Source organism: Brassica napus, chromosome C7 (assembly GCF_020379485.1).
Source record: "Brassica napus cultivar Da-Ae chromosome C7, Da-Ae, whole genome shotgun sequence".
In the NCBI taxonomy this organism is placed as follows: Eukaryota; Viridiplantae; Streptophyta; class Magnoliopsida; order Brassicales; family Brassicaceae; genus Brassica; species Brassica napus.
The window spans coordinates 36,417,829-36,437,205 of record NC_063450.1 but is presented as its reverse complement, the minus strand read 5'-3'; the positions used below and the strand labels follow the sequence as shown (position 1 = coordinate 36,437,205).

Here is a 19,377-nt window from a genome sequence, read left to right as displayed (position 1 = left end):
TTCCTAAACTTTTCAAAAGTAATTAATTTTTTAAAACACATCAAAAAATAATACAGATCTTAATTTTTTTTTTTATCAACAGAACAATAATATCCAATATTTTCCAGGCAAACTATTACTCAAGTCATCACCAGCAACAAGTTTCTATTTCAACAAATCCATTGATTACATAAAGCATTTCAAAAGGCGAATAGGAGATCATGCAAAAACATGCATCAAAGAGTGACTTTAATTCAAGCTTCATTCAGATTATTATTCTATTCCCACACAACTTGATACCTAGATTTATTTACATTTTCAACTATTTTATCATTGTTTTTTTTTAAATCTCTACTTCTTTATAAAATCTAAAACTCAACTTCTGTTTTCCAAACTTTGCTAGACAATTTAAATATATTGAGAATAAATTAAAAAGACATTAACCGCGCGTAGCGCGGATAAGAGATGTAGTATATATAAATTGGCACCTAGCTATACTTCTCCCTCTCATTACAGTACATTAGTTTTTCTGGATTTTATTAAGTTCAGAGAAAGTAATTAAGAAGATACAAGATGAAGATGTCTGCATTGAGTGTTCGTTTTATGTTTCTTGTTCTATGTATGTTCTTCAGTCATTCTTTGTCAAAGCTTGAAAGGTTGGAGCATCCGGTGACGAAATCTGATGGCTCTTTGAACATTCTGGTCGTTGGAGATTGGGGACGGCAAGGAGGATTTAATCAATCTCTCGTTGCTCATCAGGTAATAATAAGTACTCCCTCGATTTATAAATAATGTATGTTTTAGCATTTTTTTTACTTGTTTCCAAAACATTAATGTTTTAAATTTTCTATGTATTTTTAATAATAAATTGTAAACTTTAAAAAATGTTAATTGTCAATTTTAGATTTATTGAAATGCTGTTGGTTTTAAATTTATGGGAAAATGTTTTAATTTTAAAAATTAATTCATTGATAGTTAAATAATAATTTTTTTAATATTTGTGAAAAATCTAAAATATGCATTATTTAGAAACAAAGAGAGTAATAAATATGTGTTTATTATTCAAGATTTATAATTTGGTTGGAGTTTAAAATAAAGTCAGATTTTAATGTTTGACCTGCCTCGCGCGTTCAAGTCAAAGACAAAAAAAAATTAACACTTATCTTATTAAATTAGAAGTACTTTAAGCTTTTGTTTGGCAACATAGATAGTAGTTAAAAAATATAGTGTTGTTTGGAAACATGGATAACAATATATTAAAAAAATAATAATAGACTTATGTTATCAAGAAAAATTAGAAATTTATTATATTATGAAAACTATATATATGGGTCAGCTTTAAAATATACGAAAATTGCTGGCCCAATCTAATTACCTAAAAACATCTTTGTCTAAAATAATCATAAAACAAAATTTAAATTTTATATACATATTTCAAATCAAAATAATAATTTAAAATTAATTTATATCAAAAATAGATTCAAAAATATACATATATTCAAAAATTGATTTTACTAAAATGTTTTTTTATAACCATTATAAAAATGTTTTAAATAAATTTAAGAAAATACAATACAAAACAATTTCAAACACCAATGTAAATTATGATTTTTATATTTCATATTAAGTTTAAAAAATATAATATATATGATTATTTATACGATGGTACATATAAAATATTATTAATTATGTGATTATTTATATGATGGTAGATAAAAAACACGATTAATTATATGATGACACATATCTGATTTTTAATAGTGACATGATATTTTTGCAATATTATATCTTCTATCTATCTTATTAAAGTAGAAGTATCTTTGGAAATGTTTGGAAACAAGAATAACACAATTAAATATAAATATAATGTTGTTTAAAAATATAGATTGCAGTATATTAAAATAATAATAATGGCTTATGTTATTAAAAAAAATTGAGTCCATTATATTTTTATAAATCATCTGTTTGGACCAGATTTAAAATATACGAAAATGACTCAATCTAATTACTTTTTTTTTGTGCAACTGGTCCAATCTAATTAACTAAAACATATTTTGTCTAATTTAATCATTAAAAAAAATCAAAAAAATTTGATTCAAAAATATACATATATTCAAAAATTGATTTTTACTAATGTACTTTCCAATAACCATTATAAAAATTTTTTCAATATATATAAAAAATACAATACAAAGAAACTAATAGATTGAGTAAACCTTCTTTCTAATTTTGTTTATGGAGCACCGATATAAAATTAGATATACAATACAAGAAATAGCTATAATATTTGATTTACAATATCAAATAAACAATGAAACAAAAAAAATTAATATATGAATGTATAGTATTCTTTTATTCGTATTACAAATACAATAATAGTCAAACAATAATATATAATGGACCATAATTTTTAAAATCCAACAATTACCTATTAGTTATGAATTTATAATGTTCTTACAAATAAAAGAACACACCCGTGCGGACGCACCAGTCAAGATCTAGTTAATTTTATGGCTGAAGATTTCTTTTTCTTGTTCGAAATATGTATTTGTATATACCACCCAAATGATTAGGTTTGAATTGTGTGTTTTTTATAAAGAACAAAAATGATTGAACATTTGAGCATATATTCGTTTGTTGCGTACATATCTTTCTAATAGGAAGTCATTCGTTCTACGCAATACATTGACATTGAATTGATTGAAAATGATTGAACATCATATTCCTGTAAATGTTCTTGTAATTAAAAAGTTGATACGCTTCATTACAATGCATATTTGCCTAACTGATGAAACAAAGAAGCTGAAGTTTTGATTCATTAATAAAACTAACATTACAGAATATCTCCTTATAGTTATAAGTGACTTTTTGTTTGGCAATGAAGTAAAAAGAGTTCCAATATTAATTTTTATTGTTCGAATAAAAATAGCGCACTCATATATTATCAAATTCTAGAAAACCATGATCAGATGTAAATTAATAAGAAAAAATGGGCAAATCAATAGTTTACAAAAAAAAAAAATATGGGCAAATCAAGAATTTATTTATATAAATGAACAATGCAGATGGGAATTGTGGGAGAGCAACTAGACATAGATTATGTGATATCAGTGGGAGATAATTTCTATGACGACGGTTTAAAAGGAGACACTGATCCTGCTTTTGAAGCTTCATTCTCTCATATCTACACTCATCCTAGTCTCCAAAAACAGTGGTATTCGGGTAATATGACTTTCTTTTAAAGAGTAATTAATACGTAATTGTGTTATCTATGAAGAATAACGCGTGAGGGTTCAAACGTAATATTGTTGCAGTTTTGGGGAACCATGATTACAGAGGAAATGTTGCTGCACAACTAAGTCATGTTCTTACCCAAAAAGATTGGAGATGGTTTTGTCGCAGATCTTTTGTCTTACTCTCAGGTTCATTTCTATTTCTTGTTTTCACTTTTTATGCATCCATTATATTAGATTAATGACGGTAAAGTTGAATTTGGAACAAAGATTTGTTTGACATATAAATATGCATTGCCTTGGTACGGTCTAAAATCATATTTAATTAAGTTTGAAATTAAGCTATAGTAACATATTTTTAAGCACTTTTTTAAATTCAAAAATCGATTTTGTTCCTTTATTAGCTTCATATTAGCAGATGACAAAAAAATAGCTCCATTAGTTTTCAACTTTTCATCTTCTTATAGAAACAAGTAAAATAAATTGCAACCAAAGTAATATATAAGTTTAATTCTTAGATTATATATGACCAGAATATGAATTTTGATGGTTGTATTATTATATTTAACTATCTTTATTTAAATTTTTTGGTAAAAATATTTATCCTCACATCCTCCTATATAATAAATGAGAAGTCACTTAATTAATTGAATTTTGCTAATGTGTCAATCATAAAAAGAATTAAAAAATTGTTATAATTTGATTGGTTTAAAATAAAAGGTAAGTTTAGAACTAATTAATAACACTTATCAAATAATCTAAATGATATTACAAATAATAAGTTATGGTAATTAATTTCCAAAATTATAGAAAGTGTAATAATGTTTGATTAATTTTTTCTATATTTATATACTACATAAATTAATTAATAGAACACAATTTATAGAAATTGATATAATGATTTCATACTTTTATATAAAACATTATATTTGTATATAAAGTATTATAATAATAATTAATGTCTTATAATGTCCATATATATCGTATAAGTCATTTATAAAAAAATTTAAAAAATTGTCTACCATGGCTTACAAAATTATTTTATCATAATTTTAAATTATTTATTAGAGTTTCTAAAACATTTATAAAAAATATTAATCCTCATATATATTAAAAGAAAGTCACTTAATTGATTTTGGCTTACATGTCGACCATTTATGAAGTCCCAAAAAAATTGTTATAATCTGCTTGGTCGATAATTTTTAATTTTATTTATTTTAGTTTAGATTTAAAAATAAAAAATCTAGAACCAATTAATATCACTTGCCATATAATCTAAATTCAATAACAAATAATTATTTATGGTAACTAATTGTTGAAAATATATAAAAAATAATAATGTTTGATCAATTATTTTATATATTTATAAACTACATAATATAATGAAACGGGACATTTTCTAATTTTTAATTAGATCTAAAATAAAAGGTAGTCTAAAACTAAGTATTATCACTTGGCAAATAACGTAAATGATATTACAAATAATAATTTATGGTATCCAATTTAAAATCATAGAAAGTGTAATAATGTTTGATCAATTATTTTTATATTTATATTTATACACTACAAATAATGAATACATTTTTTATTGGAATTGCTATACTGATTTCATATTCATATAAAATATAGTTGTATCTATAATAATTATTAATCTCTTATAATGTACATATATGCTTTATAGATAATTAGGCTTTGAAAAACAATATTTGAACTTATTGAAGTATCACTAAATTTCATGCTAACGAAATGATAACGAAAAAATTAGGAAGATGTTATTGAAGTATATATCACTATATTTCATGCTACTAAAAACAATATTGAGATTTTAAATTTTCAAACTATTTGAAGTTAAAAAGTATATTTTTAATGTTTCTGATTATTATTCAAGATTTATGACATTGTAAACATAATATATATATATTCATACAATATTTATATCTGCGAATTTGCAGGCAACCATCCAGTTTAAGTTAACTACCAATGATAACCCAGGAAAAAAAACATTCTATATACACTTTAAATCATTAACCAACATATATTTACACTATCATCATTAACCAACATATATTTACACTATCACTTACTATTACCCAAATTGGTTGATTAATGATAATTGTTTTTGTGATTATAGGAATGGTGGAGCTTTTCTTCGTGGATACAAATCCATTTGTAGAACAATACTTCACAGATCCAGAAGACCACACTTATGATTGGAGCAACGTGTTACCCAGGGATAGATATATCTCCAACCTCTTACATGTAGTACATATTTTTTTCTGAAAAATTAATAGTCAGAAACCTCCTTCCTGGTGTAGTCAGAAACCTCCTTCTTGGTTATAATATTGTCTAATAATTCTAATTTTTTGCTATTGAAAATATCAGGATTTAGATTTAGAGATGAAAAAGTCGCGTGCCACATGGAAATTTGTCGTGGGACATCATGGGATCAAAACCGCAGGTGAGCATGGTGTGACCCAAGAGCTTGTCGATCAACTTCTTCCAATTCTAGAGGTAAATTAATTGTTTCCTTGTTTACTTCCAACTCTAGATGTAATTATTTAACAATCATTAGACCATTAGTTGTTATTTATTATTACTAACTTTTCGTACGAAAGGTGTTTTCCTACACCATGTGCAGTAAGTAACTTTTTAAACTTAACTTTTTAAACTTAACTTATATTTAAAAATAAATTTTATTAAATATTATAGATTTTACTATTTTCTTACTAATATTTAATATAGATTTGATATATATTAAATCAATTTGTATAAAACTAATAAAAATAATATAAAATTGTATAATTATCAAAAATTTAGCCTAAACAATATTTATAAAATTTGTAGATATATAAGAAACTAATGATCTTACGATTAGATATTTAAATTTTTAAAAAATTGTAGAAATTTTTGAAAGCTTTAGTAACACAAATTGTATAATTATACAAAAATAATAATATGTCGAAATTTAAAATGTTATATATGAATATATTTATTTTATAGATAATGTATGAGTTATTACCATATTTTAAAAAAGTTTACCAAAAAAAAATATCAATATTAAAGTAATATATGAATTATTATCATATTCTAATAAGTTTGCCAAAATATAAATCAACATTAAATGAAATTATACATGTCATATTTTTCTGGAAGTCATGTCATCAATTTCAGTAGTCATGTCATATTTGTTTTGTGAAATTGATTGTAGAAAGGACACGTGGCAAAATCACTTCGCAAATATAGTATAGGGGATATTTATTTAGTACTTTTGTCGTAATTCTTTTATTTACTATTGAAGGAAAATAAAGTGGACGTGTACATGAACGGACATGATCATTGCTTGCAGCACATTGGGTCCGACGGGTAAAGTTCTATTTACTTCTTCTTTTCATCAATAGGGATCGTATTGGTTTACATTCTTGAATGAAAAATAAAACACGAAATCATTTTGTTTTAAACAAATTTTATTTGAATCTAGATTAGTCAAAGTCTTAGTTAAGTTTAAATGTTTACTACTTCAGACAAAACCTAAATAATTCATTGTTTGGAATTGGTGAAGTGGGATTCAATTTCTGACAAGTGGAGGAGGATCAAAGGCATGGAGAGGAGTTATTCTGCCGTGGGATCCAAAAGAACTAAAACTTTATTACGACGGACAAGGTTTCATGTCTCTTCACATTACTCACTATCAAGCTAAGTTCATCTACTATGATATTTCCGGCAATGTTCTTCACCAATTCACCTTGTCCAAATAATCCAAAACTTTTGGCCACTTTTAAAGATCATTCCTCTAAAAAGAAAGAGAGAGAGAGAGAGAGCGAGAGAGTGATTCAAACATACTTTTAATTTGAGATTTTTGATTTGTAAGAGATTTATCCATTTCGATTGTTGTGCGGAATATGTGAGACCACCTGATGTGCACATCATTGGTTTCTTCTGCTGTTTCAAGTTATTGTAATTCTATAAAATTCTATAGAATTGCTAAATTGTGTGATCAAATAAGGCTTTTAACTAAGAGCATCAAAAACAAGGGTTCAAGTTATTGTGATTTATATTGTTGCTTATTTCAACCAACTTTGTAATATTTTGTATGACCTTAGGATTTGATCAAATGGAGTGTATAAATAATTAAATATCATACCTTTTTATTTGAAGCCTTAAAATACTTTCGAATGGGCCTGTAAATTCTTATTTTGAAACGACAATAAAAATCCACTAAGAAGCCTGTGGTATCTGACAATTTTGCCAACAACGATGTCCACACACACACAACATTTATCATCATCACAGAGAGCCGTAGAAGAAAAGAAACAGAGAATGGTGGTGTTAGGGATACAGTCTCTTAATTGGTACGTACATGGCGGATTCATGGAGAAGAAGAAAAAACATCTGATGGGTATTGTAAGAGCCACTGAAAGAGACGACTCACCTTCTTCTTCTTCTTCACAAAGATTCGAAATCGATAGAGATAAAGCTAGAGAAGCTCTGAAACAGCTTGACCAACAAATCGAATCTCAAGCCGATGAAAAACCAAGAACCTTCGTCAAGACATCATCGGACGTTGTCAGAACAAGTAGTGGAGGTTCTTCATCAATGGATCCGTTCATGTTTGAAGAACCACCTGAGATGTCCGGATCGTTCCTCACAACTACAGCTTTTCTTCTCTTAGCTTTTACTCTGTTCTATAATATTTTGTTCTTTACAGTTATTAAACCATCCATGGATGGACCAGAATCAGTTCCAGCAGACAAGAGAGTAGCTATGTCTGATTCTGAACTTGTCCAGTTTCCACTTTCGTCTTTTCCTGAAAACACTATCAAACAGTAAAACCACAAAATGTTTTATCATAGAATTTCTTGTATTCACAAAAAATGTTATCTCTAATCAAAGAGAACACAAAACTCTATTACAAGTCTTAATACTTTATAGAGACATTGTTTGGTTTTCGAGCTGCAACAACCTAAACGAAGTGTCTGCATCCAACCTCAATCCAGCATCTTCAACCTCCTTACATATCTCTCTAAACTTTGTCAATCTCCCAGAAGCTATACAAACGCTGATCATATCGCGAAAAACATCATACGTTGGAGTAAAACCAGCTTCCTTGAGCTTAGAGTAGTATCTCATCGCTCTTCCCAAATCATCCAACGCCACAAACAATCTAATAACCACTCTATAAGCAGGAAGATCAAGAAGACAGTTCGATTCCTCCATCTCCCAAACCATACTCATCGCCTCTCTATACTTCTCTTCCGAATACCGGCTGTGTATCATGGTAGTGTACATCACAACGCTCGGCTCTCTGTTAGATTCTTTGTACCATTCAAAGAGACACTCAACGAGCTCGAACCTTTTAAGTTTCACGCAGACCTTCATCACGCTCGTGCAGTCTTGCTGGCTCAGCTTCAAGTCTTCTCTGTCTTTCAACTCGTCGAGGAGGGAAACAACGAGATGGTACTTGTCAGGGTTTTTAGCGATCTCTAGAATCATCTTAACGTAGATACTCGAGTCGAGGACACGGTTGTTACTTTTAGCTATCAGTAAAAGCTTCCTCGCTAGGTTCAGCCACCCGCCTTCGATGCAGCCTTTGATCATGGCTTCGATAACGCTCTTGCTAGCCAAGGTGTTGTCGAACTTGAGAAGCTTCAGCTCGCGGTGCTTGGCTAGGACCTGGATGGTGGACGCGAGGATGCGGTTATCAGGAAAGAGATGAGGATGCTTCTCAGCCCAGCGGTAAGTCTGCAAGGCTCTCTCGGGCAAACCCATGTGGCCGAGCTCGCGGATGGTGGTGGAGAGGGAGCCTTTGCGGAGGAAGGTGGACCATTTGTTGAGGACGAGAGAGACGTCTGCTTCAGGGGAAGGTAAGTGTTTGATCTCTCTAGCTAAAGTGATGAGAAAGCTCGGGTCTTTTGATGATGATGACACTAGTGGTTTCTTGATGTTGTTGGGCTTTGGAGTTGGGAGGCCTAAAGGTCGTAGCTTGTGAGGCTGAGGAAGTGGTAGAGGCCTGACTCGAACTACTCTCTCCGGTTTCTGAGGGATTCTTTGCTGGAAAAGAGATGAGATCGCTTCGATTTCGTTTGGTTCCCAGACATCAGGACTACCATCAAGCTCTTGATCTTCTTCTTCTTGTTCTTGTAGTGGTAACAACGGTTCTGTGATGGGTTTCCTTAGGAACAAGTTGACACCGAACTCAGGAGGGAGTTTGGTGCGGCGTGGGTTACGGAGATTCTTAGTGAGTTTCTTCTTTGCGTAGACTTTTGATGTTAATCGGATACTGCTCGGTTGGAAGATAAGTGACGAAGAGACAGGACATTGCATCATCGTTGGTTTTCTAATTCACAGTGAATCAAACTCGAATTGAGAGTAACCTAGCTTAATTGAATAGGGAACAGCTAGGGTTTTGAGATAGAGAGAGAACACGAGGAAGAAGATGAACTTTTTTTTTTTTTTTAATAATTATTTTACCCGACCCGCCGATTTTTACCCGATTCGAACTCACCCGATTAGACCGGTCTGACCTGACCCGGTTCGGAAAGGCAAAAGGAGAAAAGATTGTTTTCGGGATAAGAACTAGCTGCGTGGCAGGACCTTTGGAAGCATGTGGAGGTTTCCAGTGGGAAAATAGCTGGCGGGACGGACAAAAAGCATCGCCTAAAACAACACAATGAGAACTGAGCTGATGCCAGTTTTTCACAAGTCTTTATCTCTTTAGAGATGGTCCCTAAAATGCGATACTCGACACTGATAATGAGCTAAGCCAAATTTGTTTTTCTTTTCTTTTTTAGATTTTAGAATGATTCATAAATTCGAACCATAAACCGGTAATTGTTTACTCCGACTAATAATTTTATGTAAATGTGAAAAGTACAATGTAGTATATCATTATCGCCAGCACAAAGTTATTTTCATATGTTTTTCCTTAATGTAAACAGTTTTTTTAAAAAATTACCCAAATTTTGACAAATTGAAACATAACAACTACACAAGGTCATGAGTCTCATGACTTCGTTCCCCTATTCTTTCGGGCCGACTTAATGATTGTATATAAATTGTCATCGCATGTATATACTATACATATATGTGCATGAACATGGCCACACCAAATTAAATCGAATAATATTCACTGGACCCCTTGGATAAAACAAGCAGAAGAGAGACAAAACTTTCGTCTATAAAATACCCAAATTGAATTAAAATAAAAACTGAAGATTGTCTAACAAGAAAATGACAATAAATATCAACAGAAAATGAAATTACAACCCCCAAATATTCGTAAACGGAATATGCATCCACAAAAACAAGAAGTACACATTATCATATAAGTATTGCGAAACCCCAAATCTCTCAAATAAATAAATAAATTATTTTATTTCATATACAAGCAACAAATGACAAAAATGCCCACTATAACTGTGAAAACGCACTGAACATAAAAATACCAATAAAAATGGACTTATTATAGAAACCCCCACCAAATCTCATCCAACACCCATGTTACTGACTATACGTTTCATTATATCGACTCTGCTCCAACAACACGGCTTCTCCTGCTCCGGTGCTTTCCGTTGCGGTGACGCCTCGGAATCCCGCCAAAAGTTACCGGATCATGAACCCTAAGCCGCTGAGCCTCTGCGGGATTCACCACACACTCAGGCAGAGCAACCTTGTACCTGTTCCGATCATAGCAATACGAGTATGTCATGTGTTTCCTCCTGAAAGCGCCCATCTTAACCCTCTGCGACGGGCTAATCTCCTGAGCCGCACGGATATCCTCGTCTGCTCCTTCGTCGCACTTAGGAAACTGCTCAATAGGGTCCACGGCGCAGCCATGAAGGACTAAGTCAGTGAGCTTCGCGACATAAGGGGCATACTTGTAGTTTACACCGTACTTGCCACCGTTAGTTGCCCATTTAGAACCGTCCCATATTGTTGTGTAGAGAGACATCGGCTTTGATGGGAAGTGACCGCCCATCGACGCTGTTCGCTTCACCTCTCTGATAGGAATATTGTCTACAAAGAATCTGCATAACACAATAAGACATGCAAATTTGATCAGTACCCACAAAATCATAATAAGCTAAAAAGATTATTTATCCAAAATAAATATATCTGGTAAAAATAAAATTAAAAAAATTCTATAAACATAGTTAGATTCTGTATGAGTCATCGATGCCACTTTAGTGGAGGAAATTACGATCTAGATCGATACCAAGAAAACTTTAACTCACAAAAGATAACATTTTTAGCATTAAACTCCAGCTTTTGATGAACTAAGTAAAGATTCTCAACATGGATTGGACCCCCCAAATGAAAATACAACTCTGTATGGGGTCTTTGTTGATGCCAAAAATCAAAAGCTGTAAACCATTCTTGGGGCTCAGACTTGAAATTGACAAGAACAAAAGCAAATGATGTCCCAAGCATCACAAAACTTTCCACTAGAAGAAATAAAAATTTAAATCCATCAAGAAATTTAAGCATAACAAAAAAAAACATTAAGCCCCACTTGAATTTTCCTTAAAAAGAAGATGGCATTGAAGCATATTAAACCAAATGGGGTCAAGAACCTAACCTACTTTCAATATTCTAAGGTACTTTTATTTTTATTTAAGACAATCAAACAAACACAGAGAACTAATAGAGAAATGGTTATTTGGAGTTTTCCATTTTAAAACTTACATGATGTGAGAATCAGACCAGAGGATACTATATTGATGATAATCTTCAGTTGGATCAAACCATAGATTAGATCTCTCTTCTCTTCCCAAATGAGTGCTTCCATTACCGTAAATGTTTGTCTGAATCCTCCATTCTTTTCCTCTAATATTACCAAGAAACTCAAAATCAATCTCATCATGATTCTTTTCATACATATCTCCATTTGACATCTGAAAATATTACAAATCACAAAAAAAACTATATTAAGATCCTAATCCCAATATAAATATTGGTGAAATTAATAATATTTATTAGAAAAATATATTTAATTGATTAGTTCTAGCCATACACAATAGCTTTAAACTTAAGCTAAATATTTCACTTACATAGAAGGCAACAACTACTCCAGCTGAATAATCAGAAGGTAATTTGATTGAAGCGCTGAATAATCCATGTAAGTAAAGATCATTTGAGACAAACCCAGAACCTGTAAGGAGGAAATAAATTAAATCATCACTAAACCGAGAAAAAGAACAACCTGAAACAGAGGAAAATTTTAAAAACCATACCGGTCCTTTCATCGAGCGTTAACCGGACAGATTTGCCGTCTTTATGAACGAAGAAGTTCTTGTCACCAAAAAGCTGCGTGTAACTTTCTTCAAAAGATGTGACTGGAAGATTTTGCAGAGTGAATCCGGAAACAAAACGGGAGAACAGAAACATGAACACTAAGAAACGACTCAAAGTTTCCATTTTAAAGATGGTATCTGTAGTACCAAACGGTTCCGTGTGTCTGGAGTATAGGGAAGATTAAGGGGAAGAGATAAGAGCTTGCGTAGGAGAGCTATATGTTTAGGTATAGAGAGAGAAAGAGGACGGGGAAAGAGAGAGAGAAAATGAATATGAGGTTTCCATCTGGCTTTGGGTGGGTTTATATTTTGTAATTTACGATTTTCAAAATATTTTTCTTTCCATATTCCTTTTAATTTGTCTGTATTTTACGCGGTGACAGGATTTTAGCGAAAACTGAATAAATCAAAAATCCTAAATTGATTACAATATCTATACATTTTGGACTATCCTGATTTTGTAACAAAATATCTTTCGAATACTAATTATAGTATTTTGAACTATCCTGATTTAGAAATTTAAGCTAAAAATATATATTGAAGAGCATAAATAAATAATATTTTTCTTTAATAGCAACTTAAAATAATATTTCCTAATATTCTCCTTTTTAGTATATATTTTAAAAAAGAATGAGAAAAAGGTTATTTATTAATGTACTAACATTTAAGTAGTTAGGTAATTTGCATGACACTAATAGTAGTTTTACGTATAAATCAATAAAAATTACATTTTGTTATTTCAAATCTCGCAATTACATTAATGAGCCTAGATCCGTGTTGTAATTGATAACCATAGAATAGTTTTGAATACAGTCGAGAGAAAAATACTCATTGCAAAATTTAAATTTGGTATCGCTAGTAATGATCCTAAAGCATTGCCATGATTGCTTATTTTTGTGCACATCAACTTTCTTTTACTTTTTTCAGACGAAATTATACTAATATGAGATCTAAATCTCAAAAAAATAAATCTTAATTACTTTTTTTTTGTCAAAAATCTTAATTACTAGTATGATATAAAATAAATATATCGACAGAAGCAAAAAAGCATGAAGGGCTTTGCTTCTTACACATGTGTCCCGACAAATAGTCACAGGTGCTGTGTCAGCTCTGTTCAACCAACACTTCATTTTTAAATATATAATACAGAAATTCCAAACTCTGCAAGCAAACATATGTCAAATAAACAGTATTCTTACAAAATCTTAAATGTATAACTGAATAACTCTGCCTCGTGGTGTATTCTCTTTTTTCTTAATTAGTGTATTCGTTTTATTTTCTGCACACTCATAGTGTATTCGTTAATGTGAATTCTATTCAAACTGTTGTGTCTTTCGTTTTTACGTGTTGTAGAGGTTTCTTTGAAGAGGGATAAAGTGCAAAAAAGAAAAGAAAAAAAATCATAATACAGACCGGAAAGAGAAGAATATAAATTGTAGTTGTATATCAAAAACTGTGGACCAGAGATCTCTCCTCGAAGACAAACGGGGTACATTTTAAGAAAAGGCGAATCATTAGGGTTTAAAAAACAATTTATTTTGAGACTTTCGGGGTCAGAAATAAAAGGCGTATCATTGAATTTTCAGTTTTTAAATAGTATTTTTTAGTTTATTAGTTGAAATTTCCCATAAAGCGCATAACGGAGAAGATTAAAGTCGGATTGGATTAGCCGTCCCAATACACCGTCCCTGATGACATATTCTCCGAAATACCCCTTCCCGTTAAGTGAATACACGCGTTTGCCATTTATTGTAGAGTTATACGATCTAGTGGTATTACATATCTGACACCTGAAAGGTAAATGAGACATTTGAAAATTTCAACGGTAAACTTAAAAAGGTAAGCGGCTCCATAAAATAAGAATCGCGTGAGGAAACGCGGGTCTTAAAGATTGACATATGGCAATAAACGTGTGGAGCGGGAGGTCTGAAACGTAATGTTTGGCGCCGCGGCTATGTGCCAATGAATGCACTATGTAAACGGTGTTGTACCGAAAACACTGTCAACGACTCAAAGTTGGCCATGTTTATTTTTTATTTTATATTTTAGAACCACCATGTTTATTTCGCCTGTTGCTTTGCTGAGATAAATGACTACAACTCAAGAATAGTCAAGTTAAAAATGCTATCACCTACGTACGCAAAATGAGGGTTTTCTCTCTAAGGCGACGCTCGTGGTGGATCTAAATCTGGTTTCCTAGTTGCTTTCAGAGTGGATCAGTGCTCGCCGGAGTTCCATCTCTGCTCATTATGTGTCTCTATGTACCTATTCTCTGGAAAGAAAAGACCTCTCATTCAAGATCTGATTCAAAGTAGACACTCAAGAGTCTCTGGTAGAAGCTTTCAGTAGATCTGTGTTTTAACCTTCTCTGGCTCCACCAGAGGGTGGTTCTCATTAGACATGTGTAGTCTCTCTGTGATAGTCTTGTAGGCGAAATCTCGAAGAATCTGTGATGTTCAGGAATAAGAAGAAAAAAGAACTCTCGCAGATGGAAGAGCTGAGGGAACGAAACCTCATAGAGGAAGGGGAGCCGGTATACATCCCAGATCTGGAAAATGAAGATCTCCTTGAGGAGAACTACCTTAGTGTTATTGTTCGCTGCCTCAACCCAGGAGTTCATAAAGTGGGAGGTCTAGTCAAGGCTCTTCCCCCAATCTGGGGACTGGAAGATCGTGTGAAGGGGCGAGGGGTAGGCGAAAACAGAGCTCAGTTCATCTTTCAATGTGAAAGAGATCTCAAGTTCGTTATGGATAAGGGACCGTGGTTCGTCAATGGTTGGATTGTCTCTCTGGATCAATGGTCCCCAAATCCAGGACCAAACTTTCTCAATATTATCACTTTCTCAATATTATCCCTTTTTGGATTAGAATCAGAGGAATATTGATTCATCTCCTCAAGATGCAGACAGTGGAGGGCCTCATCTCGCCGTTAGGAAGGGTAGATGCAGTGGAGCTTCACGCTAAAAACTCAGAATCGATGGAGTATGTGAGAGCTCATTTTGGGTAAAAGCAGATGCCCCTCTTCAGTTTCGTAAAACAACAAACTTTAAAATATGAGAGGCGATATCCACTGAGTTGGAGTACGAGAAGATTCTGAAGGTCTGCTTTCACTGCAAAAGACTGACGCATGATATCAACAACTGCCCTTACCAAATTTAGGAGCAAGATCTGGCTACAACACATGTAGATGGATCAAGTAGATGAAGAAACACCAACTCACATGATAGCAGGAAGGATAAAAACAAAGGGATTATGATAGCAGGAAACGAGGAAAGGATTCACTCGGATTCCAGTAAAGCTCACCACACCCAAACTCAGGGGATAACAACCCAAAAAACAAGAACTTCTCGGGTGGCTTCCTCTCAATCCAAGGGTGTTGGCAAAAAGAGCTCCTCAGAAACGAACTAAGTGTGGAAGAGAAAGGAGACTCCCGAAGCTAGTAAAGCTGTTGAAGGTGGTAGCTCGAACAGTGTTGGAGATTCTATTCACTCATCCCACATAAGGACAAAGTCTTTGGAGAAGAAGCCTTCCTAGGAGTCGGAAAATCTGCATAATTCTCCATCAGTCTTTCAAAGGCTTGGCTCTCCAGCTACTCCTCGGTAATCCAGATCAGGGAGTAAGGAAAAAAGCAAGCAGAAGGGTTCAGCTGAAGGAAGCTGAAAGAACGATCTTTCTGTATCTGCTCGACTGGGTGATACTTCTCCAACTCAAGCCAACCAGGAGGCTAGAGAGTTAAGCTAGCACAAGAAAAGGAGATTGAGCCCAAAAGATGGAAGGAGGCTCTCATCAAGCGACAAGAGAAACTTAAAAAAGCAGAAGAAGGCTCACATCTAATACAGACTAGAAGCTCCTAGTGTGTTCCACAGGCTGGGAGAATCAGCTTCAGGATCAGGAGGAAAAATAGATGGTGAACAAACTCACTCTGTCCATGTGACAGCTCAGGTCTCGACTCACTCTGCCTTGCAAAAGGCTGGTGAAAGTGGAATTTTCTTGAAAGAAGGGTTGATGGTTAATACCAACCCTTCGAAGTCCTAATGAGAACATTGAGTTGGAACTGTCAGGGGGTGGCGAATACCCCTACAGTTCGACATTTACAGGAAATACGTGGTCAATATTTTTCCGAGATAATATTCCTCAGCGAGACCAAAAATAAAAAAATTTATTTGGAGAATGTGGTTGGACATCTTGGATATCATGACTTAGATACAATGGAGCCAGTTGGGAAGAGTGGAGGTCTAGCTTTGATGTGGAGAGAAATGGTTGAGGTAAGGATTCTCCACTAAGATAGAAGAATTATAGATGATGTTGTTCGATGGGAAGATAAGGAGTTCTTCTTCACGGGAGTATATGGAGATCCAGTAAAGGGTAGCAGACATAATGTTTGGGAAAGGATCATGAGAATTGGTATAGCGAGAATGGGTCCTTGGGTTTTGTCAGGCGACTTCAACGAGCTTGTAGATCCTCAAAAAAAAATTGGTGGCACTCAAAGGAGACCGGATGAAAGCACAGACTTTATCCAGATGTTGAAGGCTTGCGGCTTATGGGAAATTCACCACTTTGGATACCAATTCTCATGGTATGGTCAAAAAAACAATGAGCTTGTCCAGTGTAGACTGGATAGAACGGTAGCATATCAAGAGTGGACAGAGAAATTTGGTCATGCGGCAGCGACCTATCTCCATAAGGTCAGTTCGGATCACAGTCCCCTTATTACCTGTCTGAGCGAGGAGAACATACAAAAATGGTCAACCTTCAAATATGATCAAAGACTTTTCTTCAGCGAAGGATTCAAAGAAGATATAGCCGAACATTGGAGAGAAAATGGAGGAGAACACATGCCAGTGGTGATGGAACTGATAAAGGAATGTCGAAAGGCCATCTCAAGATGAAAGAGAAGGAACAAACCAAACTCAACAGTAAGAATTAGAGAGCTACATCATCAGATTGATCTACTCACCAGAAGAAGCCCACTAGATACGGTGGAACTTAATAACCTGAAAAAAGAGTTGAGTCGGCAATATAAAAACGAAGAAACCTTCTGGAAGCTGAAGAGCAGAATTCTATGGCTGAGAAGTGGAGATAGGAATACCAGATTCTACCACGCTGCTACCAAAAATAGAAGAACGCAAAATAGAATCCAGAAACTCATTGATGAGTATGGGAAAGAATGGTATGCTGAGAAGGATCTTGGTAGAGTTGCTGAGGATAATTTTCGAAAACTCTTCACTTCAGAGGAGGTGTGTATTACTATAGCTGATGAGGTGGTGAACATGGAGAGTTCTACAAGACTCTCTCAGGCGCAAAACGAAATGCTTATGGCTGCAGTGATCAAAGAAGAAGTGAGAGAAGCTGTGATGGACATCAACCCACATAAGTGCCCTGGGCCCGATGGAATGTCAGGTTCCTTCTATCACCATTTCTGGGATACGATTGGAGATGATATATGGAAGATGGTCGACAGCTTCTTTCAGACGGGGGCATTGGAGCAGGGGATAAATATGACTAACATATGTCTCATTCCGAAGAAGCCAGGTGCAAATGAGATGAAGGACTTTCACCCTATCAGCCTTAGTAACGTGGCCTACAAGATCATAACGAAGATATTGGCAAAGAGGTTAAAGAGAGTTCTCCCTGAGCTTATTTCAGATACACATGCATCTTTCGTGCATGACCGCCTCATAACTGATAACATCTTGATCTCTCATGAGATGTTACATGCTCAGAAATCCAACAACAAATGCTGTGAGGAGTTTGTAGACATCAATACAGATATCTTCAAAGCCTTCGACAAGGTGGAGTGGAATTTCTTGGAAAGAGCACTCGTAATCCTTGGCTTCTCAGACAAGTGGATAAGCTTAATAATGAAGTGTGTTTCTTCAGTCTCCTATCAAGTACTCATCAATGGCCAGGCTTATGGAAGCATAACACCCACACGTGGTATCAGGCAAGGTGATCCCCTATCACCATATTTGTTCATCATCTGTACTGAAATGTTGGTGAGATTGCTGAAGAAGGCATAAAAGGATAAGAAGATTACTGGGCTGCGAGTGGCTAGAAAGGCTCCCAACATCTCACACCTCTTTTTTGCAGATGATAGTATGTTTTATTGTAAGGAGGGTGATCAGGAGTTGGATATGTTGGTTGGTATCCTGAGGAAATACAGTTTAGCATCTGGACAGCAGATCAACTATGAGAAATCTAGTGTCTATTTCGGAAAGAACATTCCCGAGCAACGAAGAGTCTTAATCAAAGCGAAAACTGGAATCTCTCAAGATGGTGGAGGCAGTATTTATCTCGGCTTGCCGGAATCTTTTGGACCATCCAAAGTAAATACCCTCAGATACATAAAGGCCCGACTGCAGAACAAGGTTGTGGGCTGGCGAAACAACTTCCTATCACCTGCAGGGAAGGAGGTATTACTCAAAGCGGTAGCCATGGCGCATCCCAACTTCTCAATGTCTTGTTTCTTGCTTCCTAAGACTACTTGTCAACAAATCGAAGTTGTTATGGCTGACTTCTGGTGGAGAAACTCAAAGGACTCCAAAGGAATGCACTGGAAGAATTGGAAGCATTTGTGTAAACCAAAAAGCGAGGGAGGCCTAGCATTCAAAGATCTGGAAGCTTTCAATTTGGCTATGTTGGGAAAACAGGTTTGGAGAATACTTACTAAGCAAGAAAATCTAGTGGAAAGAGTTTTCAAAGCCAGATATTTCCCACGCACCTCAATCCTGAATGCACCTCTCGGCTCTAGACCCTCCTATGCTTGGAGAGGCTTACATGTAGCACAGAAGCTGATCTAAAGGGGAGCAAGATCAGTCATCGGGAACGGCGACAATACACTGCTGTGGGAAGATCCTTGGATTGATGAAAAACCTG

The 19,377-nt window shown here is 34.0% G+C and overlaps 4 protein-coding genes across 4 annotated transcripts; 2 read left to right on the top strand and 2 right to left on the bottom strand.

Moving 5' to 3' along the window:
* Nucleotides 1-472: 472 nt before the first annotated feature.
* LOC106407269 (purple acid phosphatase 7-like) lies at nt 473-7,198 on the top strand. Its single transcript, XM_013848109.3, has 7 exons — nt 473-738; nt 3,045-3,201; nt 3,294-3,401; nt 5,344-5,471; nt 5,595-5,723; nt 6,511-6,575; nt 6,772-7,198. The coding sequence occupies exons 1-7, from the start codon at nt 553-555 to the stop codon at nt 6,965-6,967; spliced, it is 969 nt and encodes a 322-aa protein (XP_013703563.1). The 5' UTR covers nt 473-552; the 3' UTR covers nt 6,968-7,198.
* Nucleotides 7,199-7,319: 121 nt separating this feature from the next.
* Nucleotides 7,320-8,061, top strand: LOC106431560. The gene has a single exon (XM_013872351.3). It carries the CDS (start codon nt 7,467-7,469, stop codon nt 8,037-8,039), a length of 573 nt encoding a protein of 190 aa, XP_013727805.2. The 5' UTR covers nt 7,320-7,466; the 3' UTR covers nt 8,040-8,061.
* On the bottom strand, nt 8,037-9,536 carry LOC106411513 (pentatricopeptide repeat-containing protein At2g01860-like). The gene has a single exon (XM_048763676.1). The coding sequence runs from the start codon at nt 9,534-9,536 to the stop codon at nt 8,136-8,138; it is 1,401 nt and encodes a 466-aa protein (XP_048619633.1). The 3' UTR covers nt 8,037-8,135.
* Nucleotides 9,537-10,555: 1,019 nt separating this feature from the next.
* Nucleotides 10,556-12,863, bottom strand: LOC106410734 (probable xyloglucan endotransglucosylase/hydrolase protein 27). The gene is made up of 4 exons (XM_013851318.3): nt 12,443-12,863; nt 12,260-12,360; nt 11,895-12,103; nt 10,556-11,236 (listed from the first exon to the last, which is right to left on the bottom strand). The coding sequence occupies exons 1-4, from the start codon at nt 12,624-12,626 to the stop codon at nt 10,729-10,731; spliced, it is 1,002 nt and encodes a 333-aa protein (XP_013706772.2). The 5' UTR covers nt 12,627-12,863; the 3' UTR covers nt 10,556-10,728.
* Between the last annotated feature and the right edge of the window lie 6,514 nt (nt 12,864-19,377).